The sequence below is a fragment of the Vipera berus genome (assembly GCF_964194415.1).
Source record: "Vipera berus genome assembly, chromosome: W".
NCBI classification, from domain to species: Eukaryota; Metazoa; Chordata; class Lepidosauria; order Squamata; family Viperidae; genus Vipera; species Vipera berus.
This window is the reverse complement of record NC_138210.1, coordinates 51563071-51582605: the sequence shown is the minus strand read 5'-3', so window position 1 is coordinate 51582605 and position 19535 is coordinate 51563071. Positions and strand designations below refer to the sequence as shown.

Sequence of the window (19535 nt, the reverse complement as noted above, 5' to 3'; positions counted from 1 at the left end):
GTAAGCCGCCCTGAGTCTTCGGAGAAGGGCGGGATATAAATGGAATTAAAAAAAAATGAGCTGGATTTTACCCCAAACGTCATTGCAGCAATCAAGTGCTTCGTTCATTTCCTATCTGGAGAATGGATTCCAAAGGAAAATTGAAAAATGTCTGTTTTTCTTGACCTCTCAGGGGCCTATGATAGTGTCTGGAGAGAAGGACGGCTCCTCAAACTAATCAGTTATATCTTGTAACACCATTACATAGATTGACAACATGCTATCATTAACAGATTATTTCAAGTTTTTACAGAATACAATGGATGCTGACAAGTTGAATAATGAACTACCACAAGAATCAATGCTATCTCCTCTTTTTATCTTGTACATCCATGAGCTGCCTGAAACCGTTTCTCCGAAATTTATTTATGCCGATGATATCAATCTCACAGTCCAAAAAAACCCAACTTCAGTGATGCAGAGGAATCCCCTCTCAAGGTTTTCAGAAACTGGATGAGTACTTCAAAAAATGGCGCCTCCAAATGGTTGATGTCCAACTTTCCCAGACAATGCATATCATCTCTGGCATGTTGCATCCCACTTTTGTGCATTGGTTGCCAGTACTCAGCAACATCATACCACTCCACATTGAAGACAAGAAGTTCCCATTTGGCTATGGTCAAGGATGCTGAACAATAAGGCCCTCTCTATTCACCAGAACAACGCACAGCCCACCACAAGATTGATATCCCAAAGGCCAGCTTGGAAAACAGCTATTCAATTAACATTTACCCAGTTTAATCTCGAGAATACCTAGAAAGAGGAATGGTCCAAGATACCTTCTTGTGGCCTGACCATTAGTGATCACTCTACCAAACCAGCTAGTTTTGATCTCGCTTTGTCTGGTCAAAATTGGACAGAATTAGAAGTGACACTGGGAGAAGTGCTTCTGCCCTGTATCAATGGGGATGGAAAGATTCCCTTTGTTGCAGTCACGGTGCTGATATCCCAACTATTAAATATATTGTGCAAGATTGCCTACCACATATGTTCTCTGATTCCCTAGAAGATCTACATGAAGCAATGCCAGAGGCCTGGATAGCTGAATTGGATATCCAGTTATGAGGCCACTGCCATGTTATTAAAAGTTTTCTTTTAGTAACATGGGCTGTATATGTTTATTTCTATCATGTTATCATATGGCAAATAGTAAGAAATTACTTGATACTTTCTATCTGATTTGTTAGCATTGTGAGTTTTTAAAAAAATAATGTGATTTATTACTGCATTATGATAGTGTTTTCTTAATTTTATGGTGCCTGCCTAGTTTGATTCGGCCGAGCTGCAAAAATGTAAAACAAATAAACAAAGTGGACAACAATTCCTTTTGAGTGGGGACCAACAGCACAACTGTTGAGGCTAATTTACCCAGCCTGGGGGCAAAAGTGAACTTGATGGGAGAACTGTTCTGTAGCTTTCTTCTAGCCTGGCTTTGTATTACCTTGATTATGACTCCAAATTTCCATTCATAGGAATGCATGGTTGGCCAATAACATTCCTAAACGAGCCCAAAGATTACAGTAAATCATTGAAAGCAATAAGGGAAGCAAAGAGATGAGGCAAAATAGTGCAGAAAATGCCTTCATCCATAACCAAAGCTAGACAGGAAAGAGATATTACCAGGCTAAACTCAGTTCTACTACTGTTTCTTAACAAACGTGGGTAGGATAGAAAATAAAGCAAGAACGCTGAACATTAAGAAAACCTTCACCGCAACCCGTTAGTTCTTTTCCTCACAATGCATGTTGGGAGATGTAGTTCCGAGCTCTCCACGTGTCCGCTTTCCGAAGCATGCCGGGAAATGTAGTCTTTCCACTCTAGCTTTGTATCGCGGTTCCTGTTCCACGTTACTTCCCCAGCCGGGCATGAACGGAGCAGGAGAGCCCGATCCGGGCGGTGGGGGCTACAAGAGGCGTTATAGAGCCTTAAAGAGGAGGCTCAAATTCCTGATTTATGTAAGCGGCAGGGAATTTGGGGGGAGGAGTGGGAATTGGTGCAGCCAGAAAGAAAGGGAGTGGGTTGGAGGAGCAAATAATTTAAGAAGACCTGGGCATGGTGGGGGCCGAGACTAATAAGGAGAGTTTTACAAGAAAGAATAAATGATAAAAGTCATAGTGACCGCATGCCTCCGAAACATTTAAAGAGATCCTGTCATTTGAGGAGGAAAGGCAGCACGTGTGGATTTTGAATAAATTTAGGTGTGATTACAGGTAAGATGAGTATGATCAGAGAGACAAGACCTTCTAGGACGGTGGGTGTTATAAAAAGATTATTATTTTGCCCATGTGGTCCATAAGAAGGTAGTGGTGCATGGCATGTTTAACGGTGAATATAGGGTTTGGTGTTTCTCAACCATGGCAACTTAAGGATATGTGGACTTCAATTCCCAGAATTCCCCAGGTTGAGGAGCACTGCTCCAGAAGCTCAGGTCCTAATTGACCTAAGTTGTTTTGTTGGGAGCAGCTCAGAAATAATTTGCCCTTGCCTTATTCTGGGATGTGTTTTGGAGTTGTCTGTCTCCATACAGCCTTAGTGGTCACCCATTCAGCAATTAGTTAGATCCAACTAACTTTAGTTTTTACAGGCCAGCGTGTAATATACACATCTACAATTTGTGACTGATTATTTTGCTGACCATCCTGGTAAACTATTACTGTTTGTTCAGGTATCACATGTTAGGTGAACCCAGCAGTTGTGTTTTATTCACATCTTAAAAGTTGCTAAAGTTGAGAAACACTGAACTAACAGGTTACAGAATTTGAGGAGGGGGTTGGTCCCATAGTATGCCCATTTGGGTCATAGACCCTGCTTTCCAAACCACAATGACTGGGTTCACATGATATGCTATGGCAAAAATAAGCAAACAACCTAGTGCAAGAAGAACCTTGTCTATCAAATTAGCAGTAGTATAAAAAGGATGATAATACTAATCTGCCTTGCAGGTTGCTGGGATTAGCTGCCCCCCAAGGGCCCCCCAAATTTGGGGAGAATTTATTTCCATTTAATTCAGCAATATTATCACATTAAAGAGCTATTTTCTTAAAACAGCAATTCTGCCTATAGGGGAATAATTCACAAAACAATACTGTAAAAAGCTAACGTGAATAATTATATTGATGATGTAGAAGATTAGGGGTGTCAAACTGCTGGCCCGCGGGCCGGATGTGTCATCAGGAAACCGCGCCCACCCCATTTCCAGCAATGGAGAGAAAGCTCTGATATGTCGCGTGACGAGTTTGACATGTCTGATGTAGATAGTCTTCAATTTATGAGTGGTTGCTTAGTGACTGTTTGAAGTTATGACAGGTGTTCCCAGAGCTGCTTATAAACTGATTCTGGTTTGTTGGAGGTTGTCACATGAGAGCATGTTGGGCAGTTGGACCACATTTATGACCATTTGCAGCACCTGTGGTTATATGACCATGTTTTATTATATTTTTGCCCGGACCGCCATTTACTTCCAGTTTTTGGCAAAAAATGGCCTATAACGAACAATGGATTTGCTTAACGCTTGCTGCAAACAAAGGTCGCAAAAACAAGCTGGTCACTGGATGACCCACATTATGACTCACAACCATAATGGGCAGCTCCATTATGGTCGTAAGTGGAGGACTACCTGTAATGAACAAGGGAGCCAATACAGCAAAACAAAATCTAATCAAGAACTGAAACTTAAACAAATAGCCTCAGAGGTGCTTTTTTCACCAGAAGGCAACTGGACTATTTTTTCTTTGAGGAGGAGGAAGAAGAAAATGTTTCACTTCTTATCCAAGAAATTTCATCAATTCTGATGGCGGGGGAGGGGGGAATGGAAGTTCTGATGTGTGGGGGATGGAAACCTCTTGGATGAGAAGCAAAATGTTTTCTTTTTCCTCAAGGAAAACAAAAACAGTTCAGTTGCCTTTTGAAGAAAAAAGCACCTTTGCGATAACTATGACCTGGATGACTGAGAATCTCCACAGATACTTAAACAACTAGTAATTTGTTGCTATGTGGTGGCTCAGAAAAGCTGCAATTTTTGCAGTGCCTATTTGCATGATTTTTGTGGAGGGGGAGGATCAACCCCCAAAAGGGGTAAAATGAACCAGGGGTAGCCACTGTCTGGGGTGACACCTGGCACTCGCTTAATCTTTTCAGATCCCAGATGTATGTGGAAAAGTGAAATAGAAGATATTGAAATGCTGGTTGTATGTTAAACATTTATTGATCCCCATTACTTGATATGAGGGAATGATGAAAATAAACTGATTTTTCTCCTACAAGGTACCACCTAGTGCAGGGGTAGGCAACCTCGGCTCTTTTATGACTCATGGACTTCAACTCCCAGAATTCCTGAGTCAGCTATGCTGACTCAGGAATTCTGGGAGTTGAAGTCCATGAGTCATAAAAGAGCCGAGGTTGCCTACCCCTGACCTAGTGAGTTGCTACTTTTTGCAGTTAAGGCAGCAAGGTTGAAAGGAATACAGGTAGTCCTTGACTCAACAATCACAACTGAGCCCAAAATTTCTATTGCTAAGCAAGACAGTTGTGAAATGCCTCATTTTAGGTCAGACATGTCAAACTCGTGACATCATGTGACATCGCGCAACGTATCGGGACGGTTTTGCCATTGCCAGCAATGGGGTGGGCGGAGCTTCCATGTGAGGCATCCGGCCTGTGGGCCGGCAGTTTGACACCCCTGTTTTAGGTCCTTGCTTGGCACAGTTGTTGAGTGAGTCTTATGCAGTTGTTGTGTAAGTAACACGGTTGTTAAGTGAATCTGGCTTCCCCATTGAGACTGCTTGTCAGAACGTCACAAAAGGTCATCACATGACCCTGGGACACTGCGACCGTTGTGAATATGAGCCAGTTGCCAAGTATCTGAATTTTGATTACGTGATCGGGGTTGCTGCAACAGTGAAAAACGGTCAACAGTCACTTTTTTTCACTTTTTTTGAATGATCATTAAACATATGGTTGTAAGTTGAGAACTATCTGTAGTAGATTCTGCCTGACATTAATTATGTTATGCTTCTATTTATGAGATGTCTGACAAGATGTGTTAAAGTTCCTACTCTATTTTCTTGAACATTTTAAAGTGTTATGTTACAAAGATTCAGAGATTTTAATGGCATTGTTTAGATCAGAGGTCTTCAAACCTGGCCCTTTTATGACTTGTGGACTTCAACTCCCAGAGTTCCTCAGCCAGCGTGCCCTGGCTGAGGAATTCTGGGAGTTTAGGTTTAGGTTTTAGGTTTTATTAAATTTTTATACCGCCCTTCTCCCGAAGGACTCAGGGCGGTGAACAGGGCATATCATAAAACTACAAAGTACAAAAGTTAAAAAAGAATTAAATTATTGCCCAAAGTAAAAACAATAAAAATATATACAAATATTAAAACCCTAAGTAACTCCCCATCAGGCCAGGCCAGCCTGTTCAAACAAATGGGTCTTTAACCCGCGCCGGAAGGAGCGGAGATCCGGTGCCATCCGGAGCTCAACCGGCAATTGATTCCACAGAGCCGGGGCGCCCACAGAGAAGGCCCTCCCCCTGGGGGCCACCAGCCGACATTCTCTGACTGGAGGCACCCTGAGGAGGCCCTCTCTGTGGGAACGCACAGGGCGGAGGAGAGTCGACGCCGGCAGCAGGTGGTCCCCGAGGTATTCCGGACCCATGCCATGTAAGGACTTAAAAACCATCACTAAGACCTTGAACCTCACCCGGAAGACAACTGGTAACCAATGCAGCTCGCGGAGCAAAGGTGTAACATGGGAGTACCGGGAAACTCCCAAGACAACTCTCGCGGCTGCATTCTGTACCAGTTGGAGCCTCCGAGTGGTCTTCAAGGGAAGCCCCATGTAGAGAGCATTGCAATAGTCAAGGCGAGAGGTCACGAGCGCATGAGTGACCGTACACAGGGCATCCCGGTCTAGATAGGGCCGCAACTGACGCACCAGGCGAACCTGTGCGAAAGCCCCCCTAGTCACGGCTACTATATGATCTTCTAAGGTAAGCCGTGAGTCTAGGAGGACTCCCAAGTTGCGAGCCCTATCCACGGGGGGTAAAGACTCACCCCCCATAGAAAGTGATGGAACATTTTGAGTATCCCGGGATGCCGGAATGTACAGCCACTCAGTCTTGTCAGGGTTGAGTTGAAGTCTGTTCCTCCCCATCCAGACCCGAACCGCCTCCAGGCAACGGGACATCACAGCGAGGGCATCACTGGGGTGGTTTGGGGTTGAAATGAAAAGTTGGGTATCATCAGCATATTGATGATACCCAACTCCAAAACCACGAATGATCTCACCCAGCGGTTTCATGTAGATGTTGAACAGGAGAGGCGAGAGAACCGACCCCTGAGGAACTCCACAAACGAGAGACCTAGGGGCCGATCTCTGCCCCCCTGCCAACACCGACTGTGAACGTCCCAGGAGATAGGAGGAGAACCACCGAAGAACCGTGCCTCCCACTCCCAATCCCCTGAGACGACGCAGCAGGATACCATGGTCGATGGTATCGAAAGCCGCCGAGAGGTCTAATAGGACTAGGACAGAGGAATATCCCCTATCCCGGGCCCTCCAGAGATCATTCACCAGAGTGACCAATGCCGTCTCCATGCTGTACGTGGGCCTGAAACCCGATTGGCACGGGTCCAGATAATCCGCTTCATCCAGGACCAGAGGGAACTGATGCGCCACCACACTCTCAACAACCTTCGCAAGAAAGCAAAGGTTGGAGACTGGACGAAAGTTGTTCAACACAGCTGGGTCCAAGGCAGGCTTCTTGAGGAGAGGTCTCACCACCGCCTCCTTCAAGACGGTGGGGAAATTACCCTCACTCAAAGAAGCAGATATAACCGCCTGGAACCAGCCTCGTGTCCTCTCCCTAGCTGCATAAACCAGCCAGGAAGGGCACGGATCCAATAAACATGTGGTGGAGCTCAACCTCCCCATAATCCTGTCCACTTCATCAGGGGTCACAGAATCAAAAGAGTTGAAGTCCACAAGTCATAAAAGGGCCACGTTTGACGACCCCTGGTTTAGATTTTAGATTTAAATTTTAAGCCTGTAATGGGATCAGATTTTAATAATGTCTCATTTTAAAATACGTACATATTGTTATTACTCTTAGGATACTTGAAATGGTCTGGATATTTATTTAATGAACTACAGTATTTCCTTGCTCGCGCTTAGCCATTTTAAATCAATTCACAGGAACAGGAATGTTTCCAAGAAGAGCTGAGAAAAGCACAAAGAAAACTCTTGAAAGTTTCACGGGATAAAAGGTAAGCTGATCTGATAAGGAAGGATAGAAGCTACCGTATTTTTCGGACCATAAGACGCACTTTTTTCCCCCAAAAGTGGGGGGGAAAACGAGGGTGCGTCTTATGGTCCGAAGGTGATCCGTATGGCCAGCCCCAACCTCCACAAGTGGAAAGCAAGGGAGATTGTCAGGAGCACGAATCGGCACGTGCTGAGAAACGCCGATCTCACGCTCCTGCACTCTCCCTCGCTCGGTTTCAGCTTCCCTTGCTACAAGAGAAAGCAGGCTGAAACGGAGTGAGGGAGATTGCCAGGAATGCGAATCGGCTGATCTCGCGCTGCTGCAATCTGCCTCGTTTCAGCCTGCTTTCTCTTGTAGCAAGGGAAGCTGAAACCGAGCGAGGGAGTTTGCAGGAGCACGAGATCAGCCGATTCGCATTTCTGGCAATCTCCCTCACTCCGTTTCAGCTTGCTTTCTCTTGTAGCAAGGGAAGCTGAAACCGAGCGAGGGAGTTTGCAGGAGCACGAGATCGGCCGATTCGCATTTCTGGCAATCTCCCTCACTCCGTTTCAGCCTGCTTTCTCTTGTAGCAAGGGAAGCTGAAACCGAGCGAGGGAGTTTGCAGGAGCGCGAGATCGGCCGATTCGCATTTCTGGCAATCTCCCTCACTCCGTTTCAGCTTGCTTTCTGCAAGAGAAAGCCGGGCTGCAGGGCCGCCTCCGCGGGTACTGCTCTAATGCAGAGAGGGAAGGACAAAGAGGGAGGGAAGGAAGGAAGGAAGGAAGGAAGGAAGGGACAATGGGAGAGGGAGGGAGAGAAAGAGAGAGAGGGAGAGAGAGAGAAGGAGAAAGAATTTTTTTTTCTTGTTTTCCTGCTCTAAAAACTGGGTGCGTCTTATGGTCTGGTGCCTCTTATGGTCCGAAAAATACGGTATGTGAAATGAGGCAAACCAAATAGCCAAGAGATCGATCAGAATCAGAATGTGGAGATGGAAAGACAGAATTAATGCTCTTTCCCACTTGCATCTGAAGTCTTCGATGGCTGGGTGGCACTTTAATAATTTGAGTCACAGATAGAAATATTTGGTGGAGTACAGGGGTGTCCAACCTTGGCCACTTCAAGACCCATGAATTTCAACTCCCAGAATTCCCCAGCCAGCAACAGGTGTTAAAGTTGCCAAGATCAGACACCCTTGGTACAGTGGTGGGATTCAGCTTGTTTGCACCACGTCAGCAGAACTGGTAGCTAATTTTTTGTTGCCCAGGCCCAGAATGGACTTCTGGAAGCGGCATCCACACAGAGAACTGGTTGTTCACATATTTGAAATCCACCACTGCCTTGGTGTAGTAGTTAAAGCCGGTAGACTAGAAACTGGAAGGCTAGGAGTTCTAGTCCTGCTTTAGGACACAAATTCGGCTGGACCAGCCACTCAGGTGGCAGTGGCAAATCATGTCTGAAAGATGCTGCCAAAAAACCCCTGCATGGAATGTTTCAGGTGGGAGTCAAAACAGGCTTAAAAGACACAAAATGAAACAACAAAATCCCAGGAAGGGCTAATGTGTCTTTGAGATATATGCAGCCACCTAGCCTAGGCTTGGAAACCAAGTAAGATCAAACCTGTTAATATTTGCAATGGAGACTGTAAAGTCTTAGTAGCGAGCAAAGGGCCTGCAGCCAGATTGGTCCATTACAACAGGGGTCCCCAACCCCCGGTCCGTGGACCAGTACCAGGCTGCAGTATGCCAGCAACCGGTCCACACAAACAAGGAAAGCCCCATCCACAGGATGCAGGCAGCACACATAACCACGTCCCTTCTGGTCTGCGGAAAAAGCTCTCTCCATGTAACCGGTTCCTGGTGCCCAAAAGGTTGGGGACCTCTGCATTACAGTATTACTGGACAGAGAGGTCAGCTGCTTTCTCTGTTGAGAGTTGAATGGCTCTGAGTTAGTTGCAATGCCTAGATTTGAATCTTGGACCTGCCATGTAGAGTGTATAAGTTGAAACTTATTGATTGCAGTTGCTGTTTTTCTTCACATTAATGGCTTTGCTAGTGCAGGTGATCCTCGACTTACAACCATTTGCTTAACGACTGTCAAAGTTATAATGCCACTGAAAGACAGCTGGTCCTTGCACCTATGATGGCTGCAGCATCCCTACGGGCACATTATCAAAATGTAGCTGCTTGGCACCCAGCATGTATTTATGATGGCTGCAGCATCCCGGGGTCACATGACCGTTGTCTGCGGATTTTGCTTCCGACCAGCAAAGTCAGTGGAGGAAGCTGGATTCACTTAACCACCACACAATTCATTTCGCATGTGCAGTGATTTGTTTAACAACTGTGGTAAAAGTGTCGTAAAATCAGGTGTAGATCATTTAACAACCACCTTGTTTGCAATGGAAATTCTGGTTCCAGTTTTAGTTGTAAGTCGAGGACTTCCTGTATCTGTCAATAATCTCTCTTATCAAGAGCTGTAGCTATGAATCTTAGGCCGCTGAGCCACCAGTTCCAGATTTTCCTCAGACTGCCAGGGAGTGCAGGTAGTCCTTGACGTATGACCACATAGAGCCCAAAAATTATGTTGTTAAGTGAAACATTTGTTAAGTGAATTTTGCCCCACAGTTGTTAAGTGAATCATTGCAGTTGTTAAGTTAGTAGCATGGTTGTTAAGTGAATTCTGGTTTCCCCGTTGACTTTGCTTGTCAGAAAGTTGCAAAAGGGGACCCCGGGGACACTGCAGCCGTCATAACTATGAGTCAGTTGCCAAGCATCCAAATTTTGATCACGTGACCCGGGGGGGGGGCCCTGCAATGGTCGTAAGTGTGAAAAACAGTCATAAGTCACTTTTTTCAGTGCTGTTGTAACTTTGAAGGGTCACTAAACAAACTGTTGCAAGTCGAGGATTACCTACACACATAGTGCTTGACTTATAACCACAATTGGGGCCAGAATTTCTGTTGAACAGTCATTAAATGAATGGCTGTAAGTCAAGAACTACTTGTACCAGGCCGCAGCACAAGCTGGGAAGTCAAAAAATACTTTTAACTAAATCTGACAAACCACTTACATTGTTGCTAAAAAAACCAAACAAAGTCACCAGGAGTTTGGGGAAGTTTTTACTTTGCACCAGATTTTCAAGGTTCTTTAGTCTTTGGCCCTTTAATCCGCCTTCAGAGTCAGAGCTGAATTCTAGATACAAGAAGTGCAAAAGAAAAAAAAAAGAAAGGAAGGAAGTGCTCAGAGTATAGGTAGTCCTCGATTTACGACCACAATTGAGCCCAAAATTTCCGGCCTTGAGTGAGACATTGGTTAAGCGAGTTTTGCCCCATTTTTACGACTTTTCTTGCCACAGTTGCTAAGTGAATCGCTGCAGTTGGTCCGTTAGTAACCCGGTTGTTAAAATGAATCTGGCTTCCCCTTTGACTTTGCTTGTCAAAAAGTCGCACAGTGTGATCACATGACCCTGGGACACAGCAAAGGTCATAAATACGTACCAGTAGCCAAGCGTCTGAATTTTGATCACTTGATCATGGGGATGCTGCAAAGGGCGTAAATGAAAAACGGTCGTAAAGTCACGTTTTTCAGTGCCGTCGTAACTTTGAATGGTCCTTAAATGAACTGTTGTAAGTCGAGGACTACCTGCATTGTTTCCCCAGAAATAATTGCAGCTCAATTCTGGATGCCTGTCCTGGAAGAGAGGATGGCCCAGGATAATGGCAAATCTTTGGAGCCAGCTGAAGGCCACGGTTTCTTCCTGGCAATTAAGCATCAGATTGGATCATGCCTTTTTCCTACCTCTTTCCTCTTTCTAGTTTCCTGCTTGATCGCCTGCTCCAGTATGAGAATGTGGATGACGATTCCTCAGGTAAAGTGAGACTTACAACCTCCATTCAATGGCTGTGGGAGAAAGGGGAGGATTTTGTTGTGATTCAGGGTCAGCCTGTGGGTTCGGCAGTTGGGTCGGACGACTCAGAGGAGGAGGAGGGGGGTGTTGAAGAGCTTGCTGATGATGGCCTTGAGGCTCCGCAGAGCCCTCAGCCGGGCCCCTCCCACTTGGTCACGACGGAGACCCAGCTGTGTGAGCCTGACAGCGTGGATGAAGATGACCCACAGCTGGCCCTGTTCAAGGACGCCCGACGCAGGAGGCAGTCAACCAGGAGTAAACAGAGGAAGGCAATGGGGCACCTCAGAAGGAGGCAGAGAGAGGCCACGCCCTGAACTGTATTTAAGGGGAATGTGTGGGAGGGCTGGTTTGCTGAAGGCAACCGCTTGGATAGTTCCTGATTCATAGCTCCTGTTTCATGGTTGGTGTCTTGTCTTGCTCTGTTTTATGTTAATAAATTTGGCAGGCTTTATTCCAGCCTCTTGCCGTTTGTAAAGGGGTTGCCCCTGCTTTTGCTGCAGGGCCGGTAGCAGGCTGGTACAGAACAGATTTCCCCCCACTTTCTTTTTATATAGGGGCTTAATAATATTAAGGGACGCGGTGGCTCAGTGGGTTAGGACGCTGAGCTTGTCGATCAGATGGTCGGCAGTTTGGCGGGTCGAATCCCGAGTGCCGCGTAACAGAGTGAGCGCCTGTTACTCGTCCCAGCTTCTGCCAACCTAGCAGTTTGAAAGCACGTAAAAATGCAAGTAGAAAAATAGGGACCACTACGGTGGGAAGGTAACAGCGTTCCGTGCGCCTTTGGCGTCTAGTCATGCCGGCCACATGACCACGGAGATGTCCTCGGACAAGCGCTGGCTCTTCGGCTTTGAAACGGAGATGAGCACTGGCCCCTTGAGTCGGAAATGACTAGCACGCATGTGTGGGGGAACCTTTACCTTTTAATACTAGTAATTTGGCTGTTCTGGATATAATTTCAGCTATTCAGGTGGGATGAGAATAAAACAGTGACACGGCAGGATAAAAGATTTCACATCAAATAAATAAATCTTAACTGAATCTGACATTCTTATAATCAGCTGTTGCTGTTCTTTAAACATAAACGTGGTCCATATTCCGCAGAAAATACCAAGGCATATTTTACTTGCTAATAGATATTACGGAATCAAACCAGGGCAAATTCCACAGCGGTCGATTTTCTGATTCTGGCTTAAGATGGTATCAGTTAATAGCTAAATCATGTAGAAAATACCCTTGAATACCAGATAGTCCTCAACAGTGGCGTAGCGTGGGTTGTCAGCACCCGGGGCGGGGCAAGGCAACCGGAAGCGGCAGTGGCGTAGCGTGGGTTGTCAGCACCCGGGGCAATTTGCGCCCCCTAACCCGGTGACATCATGGCACCGCCGAAAAGACGCGCCCCGCAGCGGCGTAGACTTTCCAAGAAGAGTCGCGCGCATGCGGGATGCTTCCGGGTCCCTCTTGAGGGCGGCTGGGCGGGGCTCCGACCTGCAAGAGCCGCTGCATTCAAGCTCGCACGTGAGCCCCGCTAAATAAAGCCACGCATGCGCACGAAGCTAGGCCAGCTGGCCGGCGGGTCCGTCTTCGCTCGGCCAAGCCTGCCGGGGCGCCTGCGGGGCGCTTGCGGTTGGCCTGAGCCTGGGCGGAGAGTTGGGCGCTTCTATTTATTTTATTCAGTTTATGTGGCCGCCCATCTCACCTGCCGGACTCGTTTCGCTTTGCAAGAAAGAGCAGCTCGAGAGCGGAGCCAAGCCGACTCTGTGCAGCCCTTGGGGCTCCCTGAGCAGCTCAGTGCGAGCGCGCCCCCCCAGATGTTGCGCCCGGTGCGGCCCGCCCCCCCTGCACCCCCCACGCTACGCCACTGGTCCTCAACGTAACGACCACAATTGTGCCCCAAAACTTCTGTTGCTAAGCGAGACAATTGTTAAGTGAGCTTTGCCCTATTTTATGACTTTCTTGACACAGTTGTTAAGTGAATCTGGCTTCCTCATTGACTTCGCTTGTCAGAAGGAAGCAAAAGATGATCACGTGACCCCAGGACACTGCAACTATTATAAATACGACTCAGTTGCCAAATGTCTCAATTTTGATCATGGGGATGGTACGATGGTCGTAAGTTGAAACATGGTCGTGTCACATTTTTCAGTGTTATTGTAACTTTGAACAGTCACTGAATGAACTGTTACGAGTTGCGGTCTGCCTGTATAGCTATTATGTCTGCTTGGCATTTAAAAATGGCCTCAAGGTGTACTAGACTCGTCGGTTCAACAGACAGTTGTGTTTTTAAAAATAGTGCAAGTGTATATAGGTAGTCCCCGCTTAACAACGGCAACTGTGTTCAGAAACTCAGTCGTTAAGTGACATAGTCGTAAATAAAAAAAAACCACACGACTGTGCTGCTTAGTGGATGGCAGTTTTAGCAGTCTGGGTTGCTGTCGTTATGTGAGGACTACAGGGAGTGCAGACTTATTAGGCAAGTTGTATTTTTGAGGATTAATTTTATTATTGAACAACAACCATGTTCTCAATGAACCCAAAAAACTCATTAATATCAAAGCTGAATATTTTTGGAAGTAGTTTTTAGTTTGTTTTTAGTTATAGCTATTTTAGGGGGATATCTGTGTGTGCAGGTGACTATTACTGTGCATAATTATTAGGCAACGTAACAAAAAACAAATATATACCCATTTCAATTATTTATTTTTACCAGTGAAACCAATATAACATCTCAACATTCACAAATATACATTTCTGACATTCAAAAACATAACAAAAACAAATCAGTGACCAATATAGCCACCTTTCTTTGCAAGGACACTCAAAAGCCTGCCATCCATGGATTCTGTCAGTGTTTTGATCTGTTCACCATCAACATTGCGTGCAGCAGCAACCACAGCCTCCCAGACACTGTTCAGAGAGGTGTACTGTTTTCCCTCCTTGTAAATCTCACATTTGATGATGGACCACAGGTTCTCAATGGGGTTCAGATCAGGTGAACAAGGAGGCCATGTCATTAGCTTTTCTTCTTTTATACCCTTTCTTGCCAGCCACGCTGTGGAGTACTTGGACGCGTGTGATGGAGCATTGTCCTGCATGAAAATCATGTTTTTCTTGAAGGATGCAGACTTCTTCCTGTACCACTGCTTGAAGAAGGTGTCTTCCAGAAACTGGCAATAGGACTGGGAGTTGAGCTTGACTCCATCCTCAACCCGAAAAGGCCCCACAAGCTCATCTTTGATGATACCAGCCCAAACCAGTACTCCACCTCCACCTTGCTGGCGTCTGAGTCGGACTGGAGCTCTCTGCCCTTTACCAATCCAGCCACGGGCCCATCCATCTGGCCCATCAAGACTCACTCTCATTTCATCAGTCCATAAAACCTTAGAAAAATCAGTCTTGAGATATTTCTTGGCCCAGTCTTGACGTTTCAGCTTGTGTGTCTTGTTCAGTGGTGGTCGTCTTTCAGCCTTTCTTACCTTGGCCATGTCTCTGAGTATTGCACACCTTGTGCTTTTGGGCACTCCAGTGATGTTGCAGCTCTGAAATATGGCCAAACTGGTGGCAAGTGGCATCTTGGCAGCTGCACGCTTGACTTTTCTCAGTTCATGGGCAGTTATTTTGCGCCTTGGTTTCTCCACACGCTTCTTGCGACCCTGTTGACTATTTTGAATGAAACGCTTGATTGTTCGATGATCACGCTTCAGAAGCTTTGCAATTTTAAGAGTGCTGCATCCCTCTGCAAGATATCTCACTATTTTTGACTTTTCTGAGCCTGTCAAGTCCTTCTTTTGACCCATTTTGCCAAAGGAAAGGAAGTTGCCTAATAATTATGCACACCTGATACAGGGTGTTGATGTCATTAGACCACACCCCTTCTCATTACAGAGATGCACATCACCTAATATGCTTAATTGGTAGTAGGCTTTCGAGCCTATACAGCTTGGAGTAAGACAACATGCATAAAGAGGATGATGTGGTCAAAATACTCATTTGCCTAATAATTCTGCACTCCCTGTACGCAGGTTGTTAAATGAGGACCTCGCGGGATGAGACCTCACCACCTGCTGGCCTCCGCATTGACTTGTGATTGTGAGAAGCTGGCAGAGAAGGCTACAAATCGTGTTCATGCGACTGGGGATGCTTCAGTATTGTAATTGTGAATGCAGCGATTGTAAACCAAAGGACCGGTCTTAAGTACTGCATGTCGTGTCGTTGTATGTTTTGAATGGTTGCTGAACAAGTGGTCATTAAATGTGGACCACCTGTGTAAGCAAGCATAGAAATAGTTATCCATGGTTGTGGTTTAATCCTGAGCTTTCTCTTAACCCGATCCCTGGAATACAACAGTGTTTCTCAACATTCAATTCTGGGAGTTGAAGTCCACTCCTCTTAAAGTTGTTAAGGTTGAGAAACCCTGGACTACAACTTCCAAAATTACTAGCCCTATTAACTAGGGAAAACTAAATTATAGCCTAGGAGAGTACATTGAGGCTGCTATCTCTCTTCGTGGAGAAGGAAATTTATTTATGTACAGTACATGAACCATTCTGTTGTTAATCTTCCTTGCTTGTTTTCCCCTCCTTTGAGCTAGTGTGACTGGTCCCTCTTTTCCAGTTCTCCTATAGAGCATCTTTTTATATTGGTCCTTGTAAAAATTAAAATTTAATTGCTATATTCCTTCAGGATACAGCTGCTGATTACTTGTTAATATTTGATTCCGCCAGGAAATGTTATTCTTAAGCACTTTTATTTCTCTATTATATTTTATATTTGGCTGACGTTGGCTTTTTATTTTAATATCCAATTGCCAGGGGAGTTTTTAGCTGCCCAGTGCAGCCTCCCTATTATACTAATTTATCTACTTTTTTTTTGCTGCTCAGTCCCATTGGTGATTTTGACTAGATTGGATAAATGACCCATGACATTCTTTATTTGAAAGCTGTCTCTGTAAAGATGAATGGTTAGAAATTGAATGTTGAAGCTGTTGTGGAGACGTCTTCATTTTGTTGCAAATGGGTCTGTTGCGGTGTCTCCAATAACCTCAGTTAAAAGAGCAAGCTGCTAGCAAAAAGTGAGGTATAAATAAATTGGATGAGTGACTTGTTCCAAAACACAGTTTGACTGTTCAGAATTATGCAGATTAGAAGTGTAAATAAATGCAGATTTTGGTACCTGAGAATTCAGGCGGTATCACGGTTTACCTCAGGGAGGTGTATAGTTCAGTAAATAGGGTTGATAAGTGTTTGCTTCATGTGAAATCCTAATACCACTTTACAAGGCCGCACTTGGAATACTGCATCCAGTTTGGTCACCACAGTGTAAAAAAGATGTTGAGACTCTAGAAAGAGTGCAGGGGCAACAAGGAGAAGAGCAGCAAAGTTGATTAGGGGGCTGGATGATAAAACATATGTTTAATATAATAAAGAGAAGGACTAGGGGTGACAGTGTTCCAATGTCTCAGGGGTTTCCACAAAGAAGACGGGGGTCAAGCACTTCTCCAAAGCAACTCAGGGCAGGAAGAAGCAACGGATGGAAACTGATCAAGGAGAGAAGCAACCTAGAACTAAGGAGAAATTTCCTGAAGGTTAAAACAATTAGTGCAGGGGTAGGCAACCTTGGCTCTTTTATGACTCGTGGACTTCAACTCCCAGAATTCCTGAGCCAGCATGGCTCAGCTTGGAAACCTCTCCCTTTTCCCTTAGCATGGCCGGCTCAGGAATTCTGGGAGTTGAAGTCCACGAGTCATAAAAGAGCCAAGGTTGCCTACCCCTGAATTAGTGGAACAACTTGCCTCCAGAACTTGTGAATGCTCCAGCTCTGGAAGTTTTTAAGAAAAGATTGGACAATAATTTGTCTGAAATGGTATAGGGTTTCCTGCCTGAGTAGGGGGTTGGACTAGAAGACCTCCAAGGTCCCTTCCAACTCTGTTATTCTGGATAGTTTGCAGAGCCAAGCTAAGAAAAGGTGGATTTCTATGGAAAGGAAACTATATTTAGTGTCTGAACAGGGAGTCAATGCAATACAGTTAGTCCTTGACTTACAGCCATTCATTTAGTGACAGTTCAAAGTTACAACAGCACTGAAAAACGTGACTTACAATTAGTCCTTGCTCTTAAAACTGACATGGCATTCCCCGTGGTCACCCGATCATAATTTGTTTGGCATCTGGCATGTACGTGCAATCGTTGCAGTGTCCCGGGGGTCATGTGATCACCATTTACAACCTTCCCAGCCGGCATCCAGCAAGCAAAGTCAATAAGGAAAGCCGGGTTTGCTTAAAAACCACCTGATCCATTTAACAACAGCAGTGATTCTCTTAACAACTGTGGCAAAAGTCATAAAATTGGGCGCAACTCATTTAACAACTGCCTTGCTTAACAATGGTAATTCTGGCATCAGTTGTGGTCGTAAGTCAAGGACTACCTCTATCTTGACCTTGAATCCAGAAAATTTGAGCGATTCTCTCTCAGTCATGAAAATCGCTGGGGAGCCTAACCTGGATCAGATCACCTAACCAAGGAAACAAGGCAAACGCACACGGCACCATTATATGAACTCTATAATCTCTGGCAGAAGTGGGTGGAGTGACTTTGTCTGATTTTATTTTTCCGGAATCAGATTCGGAAGCAACAGCCTCCTCCGATAACAGTGATGGAGAGATGCCAAAAGGGACGGAGCCTCAATCCCTCAAAAGGTGAGTATGTGATAGGCTTCAGGATGGAGATAAACGACTAACTGAGGCTAAAAGGGCCTGTTCTCTTTAGCAGACAAAAGGTAGAATTTTTTTAGACATTTTCAACACACATCCAGAGTGACTTTCTTTATGCAGTGCTGTGGTGGTGGGGTGAAGTGGATGGTCTTGTGAGATTCAGACTAGGCCTACAGGCTAGAGCTGGCTGGGGAAATCCTGGGAGCTGAAGTCCACCCATCTTCAAGATGCCAAGATTGAGAAAAACTGGGCTAGAAAAGATAGGATAGGTAGGATAACCTTCACTGTCACTTTTCTGTGTACACAGTGGCACACATTAAAATGAAATTACACACACACACACACACACAGAGAGAGAGAGAGAGAGAGAGAGAGAGAGAGAGAGAGAGAGAGAGAAAGTATACATATACATATGTATATGTGTGTGTATATATACACATGCATGCATATACATACACAAATGTATACATATCCATGTAAATCACAGTCCATTTTGAATACCTAGTGGAAAAAAGAATCTTGAGAGTTAACAAGGTTGATACTAAATGATACAAAATTTAGTTGTTCTGGTTAGGATACCACAAAGCCACCTCCCAGAAGGTAACGAAGAGAGGTGGTCATGGAGGGGATGTGTAGCATCCCTGACAATACTGCAGACCCTGGTCAAGCAGCGCTTATACGCCACATCCTGGATAGAAGGAAGTGAAGTACCAGCCATCTTTTCTGGTCCTCACCACTCTCTGCACCACCTTCCTGTCTGAAGCAGTACTACTTCCAAACCACACAGTAATGCAACAGGACAGGATGCTTTCATTTGCCCCTTTATAGAAAGTGGTCAGGACAGGGGAAGGACGATGTGTTCTTCTCATATGACGCGGAAAATGCAGGCGCTGCTGTGCCCGCTTCACCAGTGTCTCATAGTTGAGCGGCCAATCTAACCTACTCGTTTGCTGCACACCCAGAAACGTGATGCTACCAACCCACCTCCACAGCTGAATCGTTAATACACAGAGGGGTAGGGCTGTGCCTGCCTTTTTCGAAGCTGTTCCTCGGAGCCGTTGCATGGCTTTGCACAGTCGTGAGTTGATCTCTTTTGCAAGCCAGGGGGCCTTTTTTTGCCCACTGCCTTCTTGAAAAATATAGCTTTTAGCCCAGGGGTGTCAAACTGCCGGCCCGCAGGTTGGATGCATCCTTAACGAAACCGGGCCCATCCCGTTGCCAGCAATGGAGAAAAAAGTCACGTGACGTTGCGAGTTTGACACCCCTGTTTTAGCACAATGGGTGGTTCCCATGTATACAAGACAGGCTGATTCCATGGAGCACATTTTTGGCAGTTGTTCATCCATGACATCTCTTTCTGCTCACAGAAAACAAAGCCCCCAGCTTGGCAGTGCCTCATCACCATCCTCCTCAGGTCTTTCTCTGCAGCCAACATCTGGTTTTGGGCTACCAGCTTCAGGGACATCATCGCCCTACTTAGCCTCAGTGAGTAATCCTGTCTCCATCTGGGTAATAGGGCTGAGTAGATAGTTGTCCAAAGTGGGCCCTGAAGCTGGGAAAAAGACTTAACCGAGATTGATTGGTTCCCCAGCCTTGATTTCCTTCAAGTGTGCTGGATCAGATCTCTTCTCGCTTTGACTC

General features: G+C 45.5%; 1 protein-coding gene across 2 annotated transcripts in view; it reads left to right on the top strand.

The window, feature by feature from the left end:
* Positions 1-1889: 1889 nt before the first annotated feature.
* Positions 1890-19535, top strand: part of LOC308676220 (INO80 complex subunit E-like) — a 31731-nt gene continuing 14085 nt past the window's right edge. For both annotated transcript variants that reach the window (XM_081342017.1, XM_081342016.1), the window contains exons 1-5: positions 1890-1994; positions 7234-7304; positions 11097-11149; positions 17804-17879; positions 19262-19379. In XM_081342017.1, the coding sequence (XP_081198143.1) occupies positions 1905-1994; positions 7234-7304; positions 11097-11149; positions 17804-17879; positions 19262-19379 (408 nt within the window). In that variant the 5' untranslated portion in view covers positions 1890-1904. The remainder of the gene's footprint in view (positions 1995-7233; positions 7305-11096; positions 11150-17803; positions 17880-19261; positions 19380-19535) is intronic.